The sequence below is a fragment of the Centroberyx gerrardi genome, chromosome 18, assembly GCF_048128805.1.
Source record: "Centroberyx gerrardi isolate f3 chromosome 18, fCenGer3.hap1.cur.20231027, whole genome shotgun sequence".
Classification (NCBI taxonomy): Eukaryota; Metazoa; Chordata; class Actinopteri; order Beryciformes; family Berycidae; genus Centroberyx; species Centroberyx gerrardi.
The window spans coordinates 17,955,945-17,977,301 of NC_136014.1; the positions used below are offsets into that span (position 1 = coordinate 17,955,945).

Sequence of the window (21,357 nt, forward strand, 5' to 3'; positions counted from 1 at the left end):
AGAAGCAAGCTTTGTTCTGGGCTATCATATCAACTCCACCAAAGCTGACTGCTGACTTCAGGCAAAATGCCCTCATCGCCTTAGTTTTGTTCTTTGTGAGCTAACATCATAAAGCATAGCTTATTTTCAAAATCAATCTTTCAGAAGGTAAAAGTAATTTTTTTAAGATCAGTGAAACAAAACAACTACAGCAACACCTAATGAGTGACAATCAAATGAATCTTGAGATTGCTACAGCCATATTCAGCACACGATTAGGAACACTATCATCAATCATGGATGAATCAAGGTGTCTCTTCAGGAGCAAAAGCTTGATAATACACACCGCGGAGTCAGACTAGACCTCTGTAGGCTTAGGAATAAATAAACTGAACGGCCATAACATCAGCAGCTGGTAAAACGTTTGGCTGTGGACCGGGAGAGAAGGCCTATGGCTGCAAAGTGCAGTCGCTGTTGAAAGAGAGCTTTGTGTTACGAGAAATAAATATGGACAGACACAATCGGGTTTGAGCGAAAGCCTTGCGTCAGAGCTTTCACAGCGGGCCTGAGCAAAATTTGAATCTGGTTTCGTATATGTGAATGAATTTGAATGTGCTTGATTTATCTTTCACTACCATCTATTCTTTATACTGTGTTTCTGTATCTGGATGCCCTCGTATCTGGCAGTTACAGAAAGGTGTAGGAGCCCACTCTACAACACAGACATCTGCACAGAGGGGACTGCAATATCTGAGGGTTCCTGAAAATGCCACTCATGATAACTCAAGAGGATAATTCACAGCTGCGTGACACCGATGGTTTTTGTTTGTGTGAAGTGGGCTGTACTGGTAGTTTCTTTTGTCTGAGCTTGGGTTGCTGGGTGAGTTACTTGGCCAGCCTCCGAGCCACATCTTTGTAGGCGATCTCGATCTCAGCGTCAGCAGCGCAGGTGTTGGTGAACTCATCGCGTGTGTAGGCATTCTTCAGATACCGCCACACCCCCGTCATGTCTGAGGGAATGTCGTAGTTGCGGTACTTCTTAGCAACAACCTAGGGGAGGAGACAAAACTGTTAATGCAATAAAGAAACGAAGAAGAACTTGATTTATCTGGCTAGACACCTAAAGGAAAACAATCCACCCTCAGATACTCTTACACTGTTATGTATCATCTATCAGTGTTGTTGAGTTTTTGGTAACTTACTTTCCCTCAACCTGCCTTGTCTACTTCTAATTCAGTTAGTGATTGCCTACATTTCCCAGAGTGCCCTTTGACAACCCCCAGAGAAGGGGGTTTCTGTGCTGTATATGTGTAGGAGGAGAGAGCGATAGCAATTCAGTTTTTCCACAGAAAAAGTGAGATAAAGTGAGAGTAGAGAGAGAGCAATGCTGTGGTGTTGCTGTGCCTGGTCGTTCAAATAAAATAAAACAAAAAACAGTAAAGAGGACATCATATTTCAGATGCCACCGACAACAGATCTGCAAAGATGCAAGCTGTGGCTGCATTGCATTCTGGTCTATTGAGGCTACTGTCAGTGGAGAAATTGGTCTCTCTGCCTCTTCTATGATGTATTTCTCCCTGTCTGATTGTTGAATGTCAGTGGAAAATGGCGAGTCTAGAAAGAAGCCCTTGCTCTTTGATTCTGAGGGGCTGACACTAAAACCACTGAAGCCTGACATTTAGACTCACATTGATGTTTTAGATTGTTGAAAGATGTTCTGCTATCAAACTCCATTGAAGCTGCACTATCTCAATATTATGACATGTTGTCTATGTGTGTCAAGTCATCTGCATGGAATAAGAAAAATACACCACCACCAAACAAAAAGGGCCCAGAAATACAAGGTTTTAGGGTGGATTTTTCCTTTAAACAGCCTTCAAAGTGGACTCAGCACTTGCGAGATAATGTAAATTAAGTGTTCGTCTTTTTTAAGTAAAGTACCTAAAGTCAACTACAATTTTACTCAGGTATAAACCTCCCTGACCTTGACTATGTGCAGTTTAGGCAGCAGGTTGCAGTCTGCCAGAGTGAGCTCATCCCCGTCCAGGAAGCGCCGATTAGAGCCCTTCTCCTCCTCCATGCTGTCTGCATCGATCTCATCGGGCAAGGGGCTGCTCAGGTAGTCGTCCAGCTTCTTCAGGGCCTTGGTCAAACCTTTCTCTAGAGCTGAATGCACAATACACACACACACACACACATAGGCAGTAGGCAGGGATGATGCATTAGTGTGGGATGCAACACCATCAAATCTGTGTGTGATGAATTAGACAGCTGAATGCTTCTAGGCTTTTGGAGTGTGCAGATTGTCTAGATTCCTCAGTGTGTGGGGGCAAGGGGATTTTGCAGAGGGCTTACTGAAGAGTTTTTGTTCTCGCTGGCATTTGAAACGCTCACTAGGTGGCAGCAAAGCAACTCATATGAGTCAGATCCTCATGTACTGGACTCTGCTACTACCTAGTGGAAGAACATAATAATGGCTGGCCTATTTTTTGAGCTTGTTCTGTTGTGTGTGTGTGTGCGTGTGTTGTGCGTGTACATGTGTGTCTATGCACACGAGCATAAATAGGACTAAATGAGCAGCCCACCAGCGTTGGCGTCTGGCTTGGTGTTCTTGATGTAGGCTGAGAACTTGGCGAAGATGTCATTTCCAGCTGTGTTGGACTCTCTCTGCTTGGCGGACAGTTTGGGATACCTGAGGAGACGGGGACAGAGGCAGCAGACGCAGTCAGAGGCGCAGACGGAGCCATCTGGATAGTATTAACACCTGGGCTGGCGCTCTGCTCAGACTGAAAACATGTTACACAGTCACACTGAGCCGGCTGCCCACCCTTTAAGCTTTCTCACACCAAGCGCCATTTGTAATGCGAAAAACTTTACAGGCAATAAAATAAAGATTGACTTCATGTAACATTCTCTGTGACTGCTCGCACACTGGCTGCAACTTTTTTGCGTGTCAGCAGCAAAAGGCGGTGAACCTGGCTTGCTTTTGCTAAAATGTCAGAAAGGCTTTGGCTGTTAGTCAGTGGAGCATCTATCCTCTGATTTATCTTCTGTTTTAATATCTTTTGAGTTTGTTTAGTTTACTGCCCTCAAGAGGAAATTCTCATTCACAGAACATTTACAACAGCCATCAATGACGAACAGCAACAGTTTGACAGTCATTACAGAGGAACAACGTCAACAGAAGAACAAGATCATCAAAGAAACAAGATCACTAACATCAGCCAGTTATCAAGTTCCAGTCCAGAGGGGGAGTTTACACCATACACCATACTCACCTTTTACTGCAGTAAAATGTTTCATAGCCTTTCAACAGTGCTGCTGAAATGAAATGAATCTAGCAATAAGAATGACTCCTTAGTTACTAAAATGAATGAACTAGACTGTGTGCGAAGTCAGTTCTGCACATGTGATATTGTAGAATGAGTGTTTTTCCAGTGATTTACTTTGGAGGACACAGCATTTCCTCAAGGAACTCTTCGATCTTGTTGATATCAGTCTTGACCTCTCCGTTGAAGGTCAGGAAGGGAGGGTGCGTCCCCGGAGCGAGGTTATGCAGATCTGCTGGCTTTCTGCAAAAGAAATAAGGAAGGCATTGTATTATGAGTAAATCAATGCACGTGTAAGTGTGTGGTTGGGTTTGTGTGTGTGTGTGTTGCTCCTTACCTCTTGAGGTCAACCGTGGTGACGTTGAACACCACGCCTTTAAGCCAGAGGATCATGAAGAGGCGCTGAGAGAAGGGACAGTTGCCAATGCTCTCTCCATCGCTGCCAGCCTGCACAGAAACACAGCAGAACACAAGTCAGAGCGCTGCAGCAGCCACACAGGAGGCCAATGCCCAAGATCTTCTACCGCAATCTCATGGATTAAGTTTTTAGGTTTTTATCCCACAGCCCCTCTGAGCATTATGCTTTTTGTTTCATGGCTCTATCACACACACACACACACACACACACACACACACACACACACACACACACAAGCAGACACACTGAGCACAATCCATCACCATGTACTTGAGATGCAATAAATGACCCAATTTTTATATCTTATGAGTCACACGTTTTTTAGTACTGACTTCTGTCACGATAGTGTTGGTGTTAATCATTGCTTCAGTGATCGGAATCAGTGGAATAGGAGGAAGAGGTGAAGAGTATTTAGAACTTGTTGAAGATGTTTTTTAGGAATTTAGTACTCCAGATTGTCATATTACACATAGTGTAGTTAGATATTTCGTGAGCTTGGAATTATAAGGTTCTATTTGAGTGGAGTGCAGTATACTGAGCGTCAAAGTTTTGACAACCCAGCAGGTAAAACTGTTATATACTTTCTACCTTCTTAAATATTTAACCCAAAAAATAACACCACATGAGAATAAAGTAATATTCAAACATCATGTATATGTGGATAACATTTACATGATCCTGAGTGTCACACACACACATACTGTATATGTAATTGTCTCAAGTCACACATAAATAAGCAGGTAGAGGTTCAGTATTTGGCTTAGCAACCTATTTCTCTTTTTTTGTGATACTCTATTAATCCCTGTAGGAGAAATTGCTGACCTCCACAGGGGGGTCAGAGCCTAGGTTCAGCTACAGAGCAGCACCCCTAGAGCTGGGAGGGATTAAATGTCCTGCTCCAGGTCACAGAGGGCTTGAACCCGAGCGGTGGGGTTGAAGGACGGTCTCCCTACTCGCTAAGCCCTCCTGCTGCCATCTTGACAGGCGATGGCTGTCATGAAAATCAAATCTGTGACCCTCTGGTCGTGAGGTCGTCTCTCTGACAACCTGGCAATCTCGCCACTTCCAATTAAATACGCACTTGGGTTAGATAACTGTTATCTGTGACCTTTATTTGATTAGTAAGGTCGATCAGGGAAGAGCCTGGTCATGTGGTGTGTAAAAGTAAACACTTACGCAGGCACACACACATGTAAAATCCCCATTACAAACCTATGATAAGGACAGAGTCAAAACCAAAACTAGAGCTCTCTGCGGATCTGCCCATACATTCTACCCTAGAAATAATATTCAAATTTGAAGTAAATAATGTCCATATACATATTTATTCTCTAAATTCTATGGTGTACCCTCAATAGTCTAGCTGGCCCAACATCATGTAACATTCTACTTCCTTATGTGCTGCTTTATTTCCTTTGTATTGTTTCATCCTTGTTTTATACTATCTTATATGATATTCTATCATATTCTATGTGATATGAGCTGTTTTTACTGTTCTTTTATATTTCTCTTTTGTAAAGTGTGTTGGGACTTGTGATAATGCACTTTAAATAAATAGAACTTGAACTTGAACATGGTTTTGAAAGGATTCCATGAATGGTTTTAGAATTTTCTCACCCTACAGAGGACCATGTGATCCTTCAGCTGAAGTGAAAACATGACACCAAAATTGGACTTCATGGTGTTTCACCCGACAGCGGCGCTATTGAAAGAATCTTTTCCTTTCTGTGGCGTAGCTGTGTACATGAGGTGAGATCGTGTGTCTGTGTGTATGGATATGAACTAGAGGACTAACAGTGACACCTGATCCAGTGGACCAGCTGAATTATACATAGTGATTCCATTACCTGGTTCACTGGCCACTAGGACACAGAGTGTAGGGTCAGACCTTTAGGCCGTCAGTCAGAGTAACGCAGGACAGGCCCACATCAGGCCTGCAGGTGCATTGACCACAAGGTCAGCGGGTTAAGCAGAGATTTTACTTGTCAAGTCAGATGGTCCTCCTCATGGGATGCATTGAGGATTTGGTAAATAAACTCTCTTTAACCAGCTTCAGCAATTCGATTTTTCTGTGTGTTCAGGATTTAACATGCTGCAGTGCTTTTGACGTGATGCAAAGCTAATGCATACAATCCACAAACCATACAAACACCACTCCTTTAAGCCATTATTATACACAATGGCAAGCAAAATAGATACTGGACATGCAGAGGAATAAGCTGATCAAAGAGCTTATTTGACAAAATTCAGCACAATCCATCTAATCCTACAAATATCCACTCGCAACTAAGATTGACAGTAAAAAGTTTGAGTGCTTTTCTTTACTGTAGGTGTAGGCTCTATGCTAGTTGACTGGTAGACTAATGAGTTATTAGAGTCTTGACTTAGATAGCTGATTCATCATTTTGAAGATCTGGTTTTCATGTTGTTATTTCCCAGAGAGAAATATTATAACAAAAACATCTCTGGCATCACCACAATAATCCTAAATATTTATCCAATACGGATTTGATAAACAGGAGATCTAAAGAGGCGATTTAGCCTTCATTTCTGGTGGATTTTAATGTGTGAAAAGCAATTCAATAGCTTTGCCAATCATAAACGGATTTTTTTTTTATTTGGCACGTCGGTCCAACTATAGAAATTAAACCTTGTAAGCTGGTTTGAAACCTTTTTATCCGTCTATCATTTTATTGGTCAAAATATGATCAAAACAATGAGGATTATACTGCTCAATGTGCTTAATCAACATATCTTTCTATATTTCTTTTATTTACTTATTTTTGATATGCTCTTTGCTCAAATGCATCAACAATACAGATAATTACATGGTGTAAAATGTTATTATCCTGTATGTAAAGGTCTTCAGATGGCTAATATCACAAATACCATTCCACGTGTTTTACTTTCCTGCAGTGCCAGCAGTCATTTCATAAGAATAGGTGTCACATTTTCAAAAAATGGCAGATCACATTTTGGAATATGTAACCACCAGTCCACAGCTCCTAGCAAACACCAGAAAACAGAGATGTCAGTCTAAAAGTAGCTGAGCCAACTGTATGTATGCCAGCCATTGATGCCCAGTTCTGCCGTGCGGCCTGTGAAGCTTCTATCTGTGCATTGTTGTGGCTGGGCTCAATGGCACGCTGGTAACACAATACACAGCCGCTGATAATAGCCAATCAAGATCTAGAACATGGAGGACAAAAGCTGTCACACACAACTGGGCCTGTAGGCAAATGGAAAGTGAGTGCATGCAGCCCCGGAGAGTGATCTGATGATGAGTGGATCCACGGGAGGCAATATCCCTCCTAGACTTCAACACCCATTACCAGATCTGTGGAAAAATTATATTTGAATTGATTTCAGAAACTTAAATGGCCTTGTATTGGTATCCTTGATGTATCTTGCCACATACGTTAATGACCTCAACAGTAAAATATCATTAGCAAGGCAGGATAAATCAATAATTCCTTATATCTGTAAGTTTTCATTCTGTAATTAATTGATATTATAGCCATCTTTTGGCTTGTACAATGGTGCATTGATCCAATAGAAAATTATATAACAGGGCTCAGAGGATGCTTTGGGATAACATGTTGCATATCCAACTCATAAAGTTTTCTCTTCCAAATGATTTTAATGGCATTTAAATGGTATATCACAGTATTTAAATGTATTGTACAAATTGAACTGTATTGATTATGACCATGCAAATTCTTCAGTCCAGCCAGAGAAATGCATCTACCTTATTTAATATAATCACAGAGCAGGGTCACAGCAGGCCATTAGAGAATGCCATGTCATCACCTTTGTCATTAGAAGTCAATTCATATTGATAAGTCAATTCGTATTCATAAGCAAAAACAAAAAAACATCTATAGCCCACTTTGGTTAGCGTTGGGATTACCAGGGGAGATCTGGTGAATACCTGAGAACTTCTGAACTTCTAATCCCATCAGAAATGAAAAAGATAGTGAAGTTCCTCAGCTACCCAGAAAAATATTCTAAGCAAAATGACCTAGTGTTTACAGGCCTCTCTACTGATATGAAAACTGTGGGGGGCAAATCTACTAACACTTTCCTGAGTTTTGCTGCTCAGGACGGGCTTATGACTCAATCATGAGTTTTGAGACTCAGCATTTGAACAAAGTTAGTTACTGATGAGGCCTGTGTCCATGCTGACACATGCTCACCTACAGCAGGTGAACCACTTCCCTCCTTAAGTCGAATAAACAGAGCTAAGATTCAACTCTGCAGTCCAGCGAGTGTTTCATTAACCTACAAAATATTCAAACTGTGTCAAGATATCTTGAATAAATTGTTCAGTGGAAAGTCCAATGCTATGTGGGGTTGGGGGCATTAAAGGGGGCGCAGCCAGGCAGGATGCTTCTAGGTCACATCTCAGATGGCAGCATGGTGAAATAACTCTAATATCAGGGTTGTGGCTATATGGAAATCCCAGTCTATAACAGGTTTGTGCATCAGTCAGGCTGAAATGGGGCTACATCTCCAGCTCTATACTCAACACACTTCACATAGAGCCACAAATCAGTTTGGTGAGATTCTTTTAATGCAAATAAAATTCTGTCTTTTAACAACTCTCACCGAATATTGCACATAACACATGGTGTGGATGTTTGTGCATGAACTATATGGAAACAGGGACCCAGAGACATGGCCCACGTTACATTTGCCAAAGCATATCCATCCACAGTATTCTGCTGAGTAGGAATAACAGAATCATGTGCTGTAACAACATAGAGGGAAGCTGTAAATGCTGAGGCTTGAGGGTGATGCAAACAGACTGTGTTTGTGAATGTCAGTGAACTTTCGGCCCCTTTGAGACTGAGGTTAGCTAGCAGATTGGCTGAATCCACCCTGCTCACCAGTTAATTGGGTCAGCGCATCTAGGCAGCACATGAACCGTGCAATTTTCCACCTGCTTCCCCCTCACCTGCCTCAGGTACATTCATCTGCCTCTAACTTTTCTCAGGGGGGCTAAAGAGCATTCACTGATGAAGAACAAAACAACACTGCAGTATGTAGGTGGCACTTCAAAACCGGTGCTTTTATCATTTTTGCTCAATTCCAGATGATGAGCTGGAGCATCAACGGATCAGTGCAAACCTGAGCCAAATTAAAGTTGGATATATTTGGAATACTTGAATATAAAAGAAAAGAGTGGCTGATTTAACGGGATCTGAGAGGAGACGGTTCAAAGTAAACTCAAGAAAACCTCCATATTTCTATTATTTCATTTACCAGTTAGTACAAATAGGTTTTCATTCTGCAATATCCCACTATGCACTGCAACGTCAAATCTAAAAATAGCACCTTAGCCAATTACATGATGCAGTCCTTGATGTAAAAAAGTTTGCCTACTCCTAATCTACTGTATTGGATGAAGTCATGGTGCCACAGCGCTGCCCCGTTGCGAGCTTCCTACTATCAGCAAGCAGCTACAGTATCACTGTCACAACAATCCTGGGTCAACTTAGAGCAGAACGTGCCACTGAAACTCTACCTCCGCTATTGGGTTACACAGGCTTTCCACAACACACAGCGGTACTGATGCCACACTGAAAACTCTGCTGATGTACCTCTTGTATCCGCTATCAAAACTAAAATACCATAAGCCTTATACTGTCTCTATCTTACCTTGACAAAGAGTTCGATATCAGGGTCTCTGTCCTGACCGTCACTGGACATGGTGCCTGGCTCTGGTCGTCACCTTGTTGCTTAGTTAAGTCAAGAATACCCCACTTGAAAGACTACAGTCCTTTGCTCAGCCTTGGAGGTCTACATCCTCCAGAGAGAGAAGAAGAAAAACCCTGATAACTTCTCTGGATTGGTCTTCTCTCTTGGTTCTTTATGTCCTCAGCTTTTCTGTCCCTGATGGGTCTTTTTGTCTCCTGACTCTCCCTGTAGTTTTTTTCTTTTCTTTTTTTTTTTCTTTTTTCCTCGTTTGCCTCCTGTAGATGAAGCTGAGAGTGGGTCCAGGTGGCAGGTGGACCAGGTGAGCAGTAAGGGTTAGAGCCCTGTGCTCTGATTTAGCCTGGGCTACAGATGGGGAGCAGAGCTAGCTCTCACTGACACAAAGTGGAAAACAGGTGTCAGTCTATACCAGGGGGTGGAGCCCTCTCCCTCCCTGCCCCACTAACCTCCACCACCACCACCACTACCGCCACCATCTCTGTCCCTCCGCTCTCATCTGCCCCATCGCTTTCCCTCCACACCCCTCTCTTTTCCAAATATGTCCCCTCACTCCCCTATTTCTGATTCTTTTCCCTTATCATCTTTGCTTCCTAGTGTGAGTCTAAGCTGAAGAGTCCTGTCTAGTCACATCACCAACCAATAATTGTATAATGATCATTGCTGTGGACCAATCCCATATCATCATAAAAATGTGTACAGTTCTACTTTCAGTTTGTGCGGCTGTCTATCTGTCAGGCGTGTGCGTGTATGTGAGCAGCAACATTCATATTTAATGTGTGTTCACACGCGTCTTACTCTGGCAGGATAAGGCAGGTTATATTTGATCACCAGTAGGAGACCTAGAGAAGATTCCTGTGTGAATTATTGATGCTTGGCTTTGGTTTTAACACAGGAATTGGCTTTCGTTTTTGGAGACGGCCTATATAGGGCAACTAAACTAAAGCGTGTCTGACTGTGAAAATCGTCGTCAGCAGCATAACAGCACACAGTGAGGAGATTATGCATTGCACCGAGTATTTGGCTCGCAGGGAAAGGCCAGAAAGTTCACATCCAGCGCTGAGAAATACACACGAGCAAAAATTCACAAATTCGTTGAGAAAATATTGTTTCAAACTGTCAACAAGATTTAGATGTAAGTTGCCCATAATGTATTCACAATAGATTCAGTTCAGCACATGAAAGATATGCTTTTATGTGTCTCGCCAAGTGAAATTTGAGAGAAAAATAACTTAATGAGGCTATTATTATAGATTTTATTACTGGAGCTTTATTCTTCTAGTCTAGAATGTAGCTTTCTGAGGGGGCTAGAGCTAATTTAAACTGCTTCTAATTATAGAACAGCCCCCTCTCCTGGCAGGCATACCAACATGCAGAACAAACTAATTACTGGGTCTTTGTGCAGGAACAAGTTCATTATCAGTGTACAGTATATGATGAAAACGTTGGGTTGCACTGTGTGTTTCTACTGTTTACAGTTGAGTAGTTTATGAATCTGAGTTTGTTTGGTGTACATTCACAGCAGCTCTAGAGAAAAGTCAAGTTTATTTGTATAGTCCTTAATTACAGTTACAGTCTCAAAGGGCTTCATAGAACTCACATTATGAAAACAACAAGAGCTGAACATCTGCTTCAACTTTTTAACCACAGAGATCTCTAGTCATTCAATAGTCATTCCACAACCAAAGCTACCGTTAATAAACACCAAATGAATCCAAATGACATCAAGTGAATCTCTCAGCATGTTGGTTCTCTTCATATTCCCAACATCATCCACAGCTGCAGACTTGAGACGGCACTAAATTTAGCCGAGGTGAACATAAAATCATAAAGGATTAAGAAGCAATAGCTTTGGCTTTTTCCTCTCCTCTTGAGACACGAGGAAGCTCAAATCACTGACTTGTTTGGCTAATCATTCACCCGTGCATCAAACAGTAACAGACGTTCTCTATCTTTCCTGAGCCAAGGCGGAGGGGAGTCTTTGAACCTTCCTCTCGTAATACACACACACACTTCCTACGTGTGACAAATAGTTTTGTCAAGTTATAAAGATGCTGTGTGCAGAAGCATTGTCTTAATGAGAAATGTGAGAACAACCATCAGTATATCACTGAGGTATATGATAATCTATATAAATCAGAGACTGGTCTTTACTGTCAAACAAACCCTGTTTTTCAGTCTCTGCTAATCGGTGCCTCTGATGTGATCCAGCATGTAAATAATAATAATAATAACTTTATTTGTATAGCACTTTTCTAAAAACAATGTTTACAAAGTGCTTTACATACAATAAAACCCAAACAGACAGTCATGTAAAAGTACTACAATTAAATCAAATAAAGTTGAATAAAGAAGAATAAATACATAAATGAAAAATAGGAATAAAAGGTAATACAAGAGATACACAGATATATAGAAAACAGGCAGAGATACAACTAAAAACAGATAGAATTGACCACATGAATAAACCACATGAATAAATATTATTCTAACATAACTAACATAACACACACTTTAACATCTTATATAGTTAGCGTTATGTCAAAATGAGATTTCCATGTTAGTTATGTTAGCATGTTCAGTAAAAATGGCTCTTTGTGATATTAGTGGAAGGCAGTAACAACACTAAGGGAAGCCTATTCTGTGTGCCAGCTGCCTGCATTATCACAGACAGCGGGCCAGGTGCCATGCAAGCTTTTAGCATGAACGGATGCACTCCGAAGAATCTCCTCCCTACTTTTATAGTTCAGCGCAATTTGGTTTATGGCAGTTGGTGAACATAAAACTGTTGGGAAATCCACCCCACCCACAGGTTGGATTCACTCAGATAGGGAGGCCAGATAGAGGGTGGATTGGTATGCAGAGAAGGGGGCAAGTATTCTGCCACTGCCATGATGAATGTTGGCTTGTGTTTATCATAATTGTAATATGATGTAACATTACCCAGATATCATATCTCTGTTAAGGCTAAGTCCAACACCTGTGCTGTTGTAATTTCATATTATAAAAAAATGTGTTAATGTGCTAATGTTTCCAGTTTTAACATCGACTGAAGTGAACCACGACCTCCCAAAATCCCACCAGTTGGGTTTTATATTCTTGCCATCAAGAAAATGTGTAGAAATCAGCTGCAAAGAAAGCTATATTGAGAGATTAAGAGTAAAGCTTCTGTAGGAATTAACAGGATATATAATAATAGCCTCATTAACTCTTTTTTCTCTCAATTTTCACTTAGTGAGAGTCATAAAAGCGGATCATTAACGTGTTGTGCTCATTATTATGCAATAGTCATGAACTGAATCTCCTCCTGCCACAGCTAAAGAAGGGACTTTAGCATTTTAAGAAATCATCATCCTGGTCAGACTCAAATAGGACTGTAGCAATTATTTTTGCTCTGTGTTGATTGCATGTACACATATTTTTATGTGGTTATGGTCTTTCCTGATACAAATACAAATCTACAAATACATACATGGCAGTTCCAACATTTGGCATAATCTACTAGACTGTTATTCTCTATTACAAAGACTTTGGTGTGCTGATACAGAACTCCTTGAATCCAACTCACTGACTCTCGGTCTCTGTTGCCCAATCAGCAAAGTGACCCCTGCGTGTACTGATAGTACACATTACAGACCGGCTCTATCGGAAAAGCTGCAAAACACACAGTTGGATTTGCTCAGGCTTGGAGTTCACCCCTGGTTTCTATGGCCGTACAGTAAACCAGTTAATTATTACATCAGACTGCCTCTCTATTAAAGTCAAAGACAAAGGGTTTCCGACAGACGGAGATCACGACGCTTATTGTGATGCCTTGGCTCAGTTAAATTTTCATGGTTAATTTTCAATCAAATGTCAAATCATTCAAGTCCAACAGTACTTAAGTTCTCGTATGTTGCTTTCATAATATACAGTATATCCACAAATACACGACATTGTATGACCTCTGAGTCTAATATAGTGATTGTATCCTGATTATGTTTTAGGCTGAACTGGTCAAGTCACACATTTCTACAAATACAGACAGATGTATGTAGATGTAACAGGTGTTATTATCTTTATTTATTTCTTTTATTTATGTTTTACCTATTTTATCTCTATCTTTTAAATAATTGCGGTGTGTGTATGTATTTTTTCTGTTTTATGTGAAGCACATTGTATTTACATTGTGTATGAAATGTGAAATATGAAATAGTATATACGCCATTTAATATGCAAGAGTGGAAATGTTCTGAGCCTTGGAAGTATTTTATCATCAAGACTAGAACAACTTTGTCCTCACTAGACCGGAATTAAAAGGGGGGGAAATGAGGAGAAAACAGAAATGGCAATGACCTTACAAAGCAGATTTCAGTAACATGTTCAGTATGGGTGGACCCAGTGGGAATCAAACCCTTGTTCTAGCACACAGGATCCCCGGTGACAGACACTGGCAGTGAAAGAAAAGAAGCTCAGAGTTTTGACAGAGGAGGCAATGAGACTGAAAGCTTTCCGTTCAGCACATTAAAGGATGGAAGCCAAGTGCACTGCTTGAAGAAAGCTTTCAGCAAATCGGATGTGTTGCTGAGGTTGTATTTAGCACTAATGGAAGTGAAGAGCCATAATAGCGCAATAATAATAGAATTTGAAATGCATTTGTATCGTATTGCCTACTGTTAATATTTCTTACCTTGACAAAAAGAGAGATGTCCGGCTGATTGGGATCTGCTGGAGCAGCGCTGTTCTCGTCTAGAGTGACATTCTCCAGAGTTTTGAGGCTGTAGTCGACACTCTCCTCGGGCTCGGAGGCCGTTTCTGGGAGAGTGTATGCCATGAGCATCCCGTCCTCCGCATTATCTTCTCCCAGCTGGATCGGTGGGTCGTCGCACGGGTCTCCGTGGGAGCCGGAGGATGCTGAGGAGGCTGATGACCGTCTGGAGCCGCCGTTCACCTCCGCCACCGCCTCGACCTCTGGCTGCCGCTCTTCCACCTTCACCTCCGCTTCCTCCTCGGCTTTATCCTCTTCGCTGTCGCTGGATGACGAGGAGGACGACTTGCTGTGTTTGTCCTGGTTCTCGTCGCCGTCTCTGGTGTCCATGTAGTCCGGTGAGGTCCGCTCTCCCCCCGCAGAGGCATGGACCTGCACCTCGCTGTACAGCGGCTCCCCCGCCTCACCTGGGCTCTCGTACTTGGGGCTGTCGGCTCCGTCCCGGGGCTTCTCATACACATTCCCGTCATCTATTTTCTCATAGATGTTCTCCATGTTTGCTGGTGTTGTCCGAGTGGAGTGGCAGACCTGGGAGAAGGTGGAGGAGTGACACACAGGCCGCCTGCCTCTGACTGACTGACTGAGCGCCTGGGCAAATTCCAGCGATAACTCATAAGAGACCTTTGATCCTGCAAGTTAACAGGTGATTTATGCAAAAGCTGCGGCCTGAGCCTTGAAGGACATTTTGGTAGTGAGCGGATTTCCTTGCAGGCCTATTATAGCCTACCTTATGTGCAGTGAACGGATACATAATGGGGGAAAACTCACATATAATTCATAATGTGTTGACATATTTTTCAAAATACACAAAAAAAAATTTTTATATGCAGATGACATTCTTTAAAAATATAGCTAATATTTTGGGCACATTTTCTTCCTATGCGCTGACAACATTCTATTTTTCTATATTAATTTGGAATGAAAGTCATGTGTACAAATACATTTTTGCTCATTTTTAACATCTCTAAACATATTCCGAATTTTTACTTTTCTAACTTTTAATGTGATTTGTGTGTTACATAGCACAGGAAGCCAAACTCTCGTGCGAGATCTCCATAACTCTTTACCTATTTTGTATCTTGCTAACATAATGCGATCAGAGGCATGAATAGAAATAGAAAATAGAAAATGTCCCCAACCCCCCTCACACACACAGTAAACACCAACAAAAAACACAATCCCTTCAGTCTCACACAAGTCCCTTTTATTTGAGAACAGACTGAGTAATTGCATTAACATGGCAAAGATAGTTAATTTGTAAATTATAAGTAAATATCCATATTCCAAATCCAGGGTAACAACTGAGATAAACCAGACCTAATATCTAATTTTCAATGAGTTTCAAATTAATTATTTAAATATATTGTGGATATATTTTATTTCTCTGTCAATAAATCAGGGGGAAAATTAGCAGACAACACTTTTCATTCATAAAATATAAGACAATTAGCAGAAAATTAGCAATTTTCATATAAATGCTCTTAATTTATTAATTTAAATTTTGTAAAAAGTATTTCACAGTGGTGTCTGTCATTTTTTGGGCACAGGTATTAGTTAATGCATCTAAAAGCCTAAGGACAAAATTCAACCAATTTTTTCTTAAAAGATGTTTAAAAAATATTAGAATAATTAAGAGAGAATTGGGTTCTACTTCACTTTTTATGATTATGCTAATTTAAAAGCTTTTTGGCAAGAGGCACCTAACTTTTTATTATTTTAAATAGCATCTACGAACAAGGAGTGCAAATGATACATGACCTAAAAAGCATCCAACTACTGCCCCTTCTTTCTGTTTCGTTTCTATCCTTTAGTGCAAATCAGGGGAACAGTTCTTGCAAGTCATGCCGAAAAAGTCTTCTCAACCAAGCGACAAAGAAACCCTTATATCCCTAAGACAAAATACTGACCAATAGCAATTGCACTTCACATTTCACCAACAAATGGCCATGGTTATGACAGTCAACATATGAACAGGGGGGCAATACACAGTCATCTATACAGAAATATGCCTCCCCCAAAACACAAAATCTACAAAACATAATAAATAGACTAATTGACACACAAACAATTGCACACCTTAGAGAGATGTTCTCCATGAAGTTAAAAGGCAAATGGTAACTGACTACTGAAGAGCAAGGTAGTAATGTGATTGGCTGGTGGAATGAACTACACACATGAGCAGCAGCCTGGCACATTAAGTGAGTCTCACATCTTAAGTGGAATATCTGCTTAGTGGTACCATTCAAAAAATAACACTGTCTCAGCCAAGCCACTGACAAGTTTCCTGACAGTAGCGCGCTTTGAATACTTGTCGTCATTTTTCAGGTTAGTCGCGGCGGCATTCATAATTCACAGCAACTCCCGATTCAGTGCTCAGAACAAATGGTGGCAAAAACACGACAAAGCCGAGCTCATTCTTATTCTACGACATGACAAATCCGCTTTGTATGGATTTGAAAATGTCAAATAAACCAAATCTACTGCCGACCATTCCAGTGTTACTGTCAGGTAGTAATGTTATCCAAGCCGTAGTTTTTCCCCACCAAGGTTCATAATCGCCAGAATCACAGGGTAACATTCCACTCTCTGCTTTGAATTTTAACTAATTGTGTGAGGGTGAGAAATGAGGAGATGAAATCGGGTAAAAACCACAATCAAAGCAAAGCCACTACAAAGCCCATGTAAAGGTTTAGAATCTTGATTAAGCCTGCACCAGAAGCAAACCCTAGACACCTTTCCCTTATCCTAAAGTCGAGCGAGCCAGTGTTAAATACTGCAGCTGTTCCTCTAAAAACACAATTAGGAGATTAGGCGGGGGACATAACCACTGTCGTAACGCTTTCCCTCTGATCTCCACACAATAAGAAGAACAGGCACTGGCATTTAGCGGGGTAAGGGAAAGGGTTTGGGGGATACTTCTGGACAGAGCAGACCATCTTGGGGAGTAATACCTCCTCTTTTTTTTTTTTATCTGTCTTGTTCATACTTTCTTTTTCCTCACCTACAGGTGCAGGCCCTCTTGCAGCAGGGGCTGCGACATCTCCCTGCTTCTGAGAGGTAGTGGGGGCAGCTGTTTGAGTGTCACTTGTCTGATGTACACCACCAGAAAGCCCAGCACCATCAACACACCCAGCAGAGAGCCCACAGCGGGGGCGTAGGAATACCCCTTCACCCTGGCTGGGACACTGGGCGTGGGGGGAGAGGGCTCTGGGGACAGGAGGTCCTGAACACTGGAGAGGGAGCCGTTGTTTGGTAAAGGGTGGAGGGAGAGGATGTGGCACATGAGCGGGTAGAGGTCGACGGAGCGCATGGAGTTCTTGACGTAGTTCTGGCGAAAGGCTGGTCCGCGGGCCACGAACACAGGGTGCATGCTGGGTAAGGAGTTGTTATAGCCATGGTTTCCCACTGTAGAGAAAAGGCAAAAAAAGGTTATTTCTATAAGGCTGTGCAAGGGTTTGATGTTGATTTATTTTTTCTTTGGTGATCAATAATCTATAGATATCAGTATTTCCCCTACAATTCATTCAGCAGCAGAGCCCCCCCTTCCCCTCCCACACACAAACACACACACTCACTCACTCCCGCTGCCACAAAAAAATTCTGGCTTTGTTGTGAATTACAGCCCATATATCATGAGCTAGTTTTGGTTCATACTGACTTGAAATACTTTGTAATCTCACGCAAAGCTATTAATAGAGCAGAGGGGAGCTGGTGATAAAAACTACTCTTTGCAAACTGAAAAATCCTGTTTGATGTGCGCAGCCAGAAACTGGAATGGTGTCTGTTTTAAAAGTCTATGGTCTCTCAACACACGTCTAGAAGGTTACTGGTTTTCTACGTACTCATGAAGCGGCCGGTCCTGTTCTGCATGACAGTCCAGCCCTCCTGCGCCTCGATGAGAATGGGCATGATCCTGGCGTTGTGTCTGTAATGGAAGTGCTCGGGAATGTCCACCTTCTTGTACACGGCCATGTGAGGGTGTGCATCCACCAACTTACTATACACCTCCTCAAACTTCCCTGCAAAACACATACCAACCAAATGTCAACAGATACAAAAAAATGCTACACTACAGATATTTTACGTTAAGTTGCAAACCTAATAAGGAATTCAGAATCTTAGCAATTCTACCAGTGCAATATAACTAAGGGAAATTTCAATACACTTGATGGTAGAACAAATCTTAAGTAGTCCACCGCACTCTAGGAGAAGCCAGGCCAACCATAATTTATACCATTACTTCATTAGATAGGTTAACATAGTGAACACTTGATGGTGGGTTGAAGTGGCCCGTTTCTGTAGCCTAATTTAATTAGAATTAGACAATAGCAAAATGTAACAAAATTAGAGAAAATAATTTACATGACTTACTTGTTATAGCTTCTTTACAACAAGTCATTGTTTACAAAATGTTGTTATCATCTAATTACATCGTAATTCCAGAAATGACGGTGCTGTAACATAAAACATTAACCAGGTTTATGGACAACATTGAATATGAAAGATGGCCAAAGATGATACCTTCTTTTGGAAGAATTCCCACCACTGGACTCTTATCCACCCAGGTGTACAGCTCCCTGCTCACATACTCATCCAGTTCTATAATCTTATCTTTGGAAAGCTGGGTCATTCCGTGGTCACTGGTGACAATGAGGTTCACCTTGTCGTACAGCCGTGCCTTCTTCAGCTCATTCCTGAGGAAGCCAAGCTTCTCGTCGATAGTGACGATGACTACATCCATGAGGGAGCTCTCGGGTCCCAGGTTGTGCCCGCTCTCATCCGGCTCCTCCCAGTACAGAACCCCCAAATCCACCGCTTCTTCTTCGGGCGCAGAGAACCATTCAATGATCTGTTGCACCCGGGTTTCAAAGGGGATTGAGGCATTGTATGGGAGATACTTAGTGGGGTACGTCCCGTGGATCTCCACGTCAGACCCCGGCCACATTGCAGCTCCGCTCCGCCCTCCTGCTTTCTGATTGGTCACCCAGAGAGGCACTGCCTCCTCCCACCACCGTGGATCATACATGGTGTCTGTCTCCATGGAGAAGGACCGGTTCAGCACCGGGTCATACATCTCATTGGCCACGATGCCATGTGTCTCAGCGTACAGCCCCGTCACCAAGCTGTAGTGGTCGGGGAAGGTTTTGGTAATGTAAGCGTTCTCCACCTTCTCCACCCTCACCCCCTCGTCCATCAGGGCGTGGAAGTTAGGCGTCGGGACCCGATCGACGTAGTCCCAGCGGAAACCGTCAAAGGACACAAGCAGCACCTTGGGCTGGTCCCTTACGCCGTGGCCCCTGTGCCCATGCTGGTTCAAGCGATGGAGGGAGACCAGAGGCAGGAGCAGGGCCCACAGGCAGACCAGCGGACAGCAGCCTCCTCTCAGTAGGCAGCAAAGCATTGTGTCGTCTGTGATGACAGAACCTGCAAGCACAAAAAACCAACAGAGGAAGGACTCAGTGAGTTAGGCCAAGCTGCTGACCAAGCTGCTGACCCCAGTTATAGGGACACATTTTTGCTCATATTTTCAACATACTAGCTGACAAAGACTAGCTGAAAAAGGGACATAGCCTACATGAACGCAGTGGAGTTAGACTGCACACAGTAGGCTACCCTGAACAAACCACTTTGGCACATAAATGCATGTGCATCCAAGACATTACAGGTCAGGAGGGTAATGATGTCATTGCAAATTTGGCAGACTGAGGAGATGGCGAATGCATTGCAACTAACGAATTCCAACAGACAGCCAACCTTATTAGAGAAGAACACGGTTCCGTATTCTTCCGCTGCAGTAACGGCTAATGGGTTAGTTTGTCACTGTATATGGCGAAATTTGTTACAATGTAGCAAGCTATGCTAAGCTAAAACACCCAGCTCTGCCTGCAACAATGAGACAACCACAGACAGGACTATGTCGATTTCAAAGGAGTGCATTAGTTGAAGCGACACAAGGAGACATCAAGGCTCGGAGCCGCATTTCGATGCATAATTTCAAAAGGCAAAACGATGTGCTGTCAACGGCACAGCTTACCTTGTTATCTGATTCTGCACGGTCCTGCCTTGCTCTGCACACGAAGATAAACAGCCGGACTCGTCTCGCTCTGCAAGAAGGAAGTCCCGCCTATACTGTGTTTTCTCTGTCTTTCTGTCTATTTATTTACAGAGACGAACCCAGACCAGACCATTTAAGCACAACAGATTGCTAAATATTTCTTCCAAGTGCATGCTTCACTCTTAGAGGATGCATCCATGATCTCAGTGCGATCGACAAGTGCACAGGTCCCAATGACGTAATGTGGGATGAGGAAGGGGGGGAGTAAGGGGGGCCGGGGGGGAGGCGGCAAGTCAGGTGTTATAAATAGAAATCTTGTGCCAGACTGCCAGTCAGTCAGTTAAGGTTCATTTCGCTTGCCTTATGCAATTTGCTTTTGGGAAGGACGGAAACAAACATTAGTAGGCTATAGGCTATTAAGGATGTAAAGACAGAAGACTTTTCGCTTGCACTTAAATTAATGCCCGATACGTAGGCCTAGCTGCCCAGGACTAAATTGTGAAACTTGAAACATAACCGCTCTAATCGCATTAGCAAGTAGCCTATTCCCTAATGAGACAACAATGCAATAGCCGCCCTGCAACGTCAACAAAAAACGTCCACCAGGTGTCAGTCAAGTCCTGTCTAAAAGAATCCAGGTCTGGGTCTTGCTTCCTTCACATTCTGTAAGCGATCAACATGACATCTTAGTAATGCTGCTGGTGGGACCATCTCTAACCTGTTGACAAGGTGGTCCATCTCTCTGAGGAGACATCAATAATCATGAATTTTATGAATAGGCTACTTCATTTTGATTGTTTTATGTTCATGTGTGGTTGATGTTCAAAAGCTCACTTGCATATTTAGGGCCTCTTTATTTGCCATTCATACAACTATACCCTGCCACTTCCCTGAAAGCAAAGTTATCTCTAACCTACTACCTCTAGTAATAGAGGATAAAGTGTGAAATATGCCAGGACCTTTGCCAAGTAGCTTTCCATGCAGCATTTTCATTTTATAGCACTTAAGCCAACAGGAGGCTTGTTCCATACAGTAGTGCCTTAGTACCAGTGCTGGAAAGAGTACTAGAATGTCCTGCCAAGTAGTAGGCCTAGTGTTGTTACTTTGCTGATAT

General features: G+C 42.3%; 2 protein-coding genes across 3 annotated transcripts; both read right to left on the reverse strand.

Moving 5' to 3' along the window:
* Positions 1-864: 864 nt before the first annotated feature.
* On the reverse strand, positions 865-9,438 carry clic5b (chloride intracellular channel 5b). 2 transcript variants are annotated; one of them, XM_071923349.2, is made up of 6 exons: positions 9,388-9,438; positions 3,646-3,755; positions 3,426-3,551; positions 2,565-2,671; positions 1,964-2,145; positions 865-1,029 (listed from the first exon to the last, which is right to left on the reverse strand). In XM_071923349.2, the coding sequence occupies exons 1-6, from the start codon at positions 9,436-9,438 to the stop codon at positions 865-867; spliced, it is 741 nt and encodes a 246-aa protein (XP_071779450.1). The 2 variants fall into 2 exon arrangements, with proteins under 2 accessions (XP_071779450.1, XP_071779451.1); XM_071923350.2 differs by lacking the exon at positions 9,388-9,438 and having other exon boundaries at positions 1,964-2,139; positions 3,646-3,716.
* Positions 9,439-15,392: 5,954 nt separating this feature from the next.
* Positions 15,393-20,335, reverse strand: enpp5 (ectonucleotide pyrophosphatase/phosphodiesterase 5). Its single transcript, XM_071923356.2, has 4 exons — positions 20,223-20,335; positions 18,710-19,612; positions 18,031-18,207; positions 15,393-17,593 (listed from the first exon to the last, which is right to left on the reverse strand). The coding sequence occupies exons 2-4, from the start codon at positions 19,587-19,589 to the stop codon at positions 17,190-17,192; spliced, it is 1,461 nt and encodes a 486-aa protein (XP_071779457.2). The 5' UTR covers positions 19,590-19,612; positions 20,223-20,335; the 3' UTR covers positions 15,393-17,189.
* Between the last annotated feature and the right edge of the window lie 1,022 nt (positions 20,336-21,357).

Coding starts and splice junctions, on each gene's coding strand:
- enpp5 (XM_071923356.2), bottom strand. CDS start 19,589: ATGCTTTGCTGCCTACTGAGAGGAGGCTGCTGTCCGCTGGTCTGCCTG. Junction 18,208..18,709: donor GGGAATTCTTCCAAAAGAAG/GTATCATCTTTG, acceptor TGTGTTTTGCAG/GGAAGTTTGAGGAGGTGTAT. Junction 17,594..18,030: donor CAGGACCGGCCGCTTCATGA/GTACGTAGAAAA, acceptor TTTTCTCTACAG/TGGGAAACCATGGCTATAAC.
- clic5b (XM_071923349.2), bottom strand. CDS start 9,438: ATGTCCAGTGACGGTCAGGACAGAGACCCTGATATCGAACTCTTTGTC. Junction 3,756..9,387: donor ATATCGAACTCTTTGTCAAG/GTAAGATAGAGA, acceptor GTTTCTGTGCAG/GCTGGCAGCGATGGAGAGAG. Junction 3,552..3,645: donor ACCACGGTTGACCTCAAGAG/GTAAGGAGCAAC, acceptor TTTCTTTTGCAG/AAAGCCAGCAGATCTGCATA.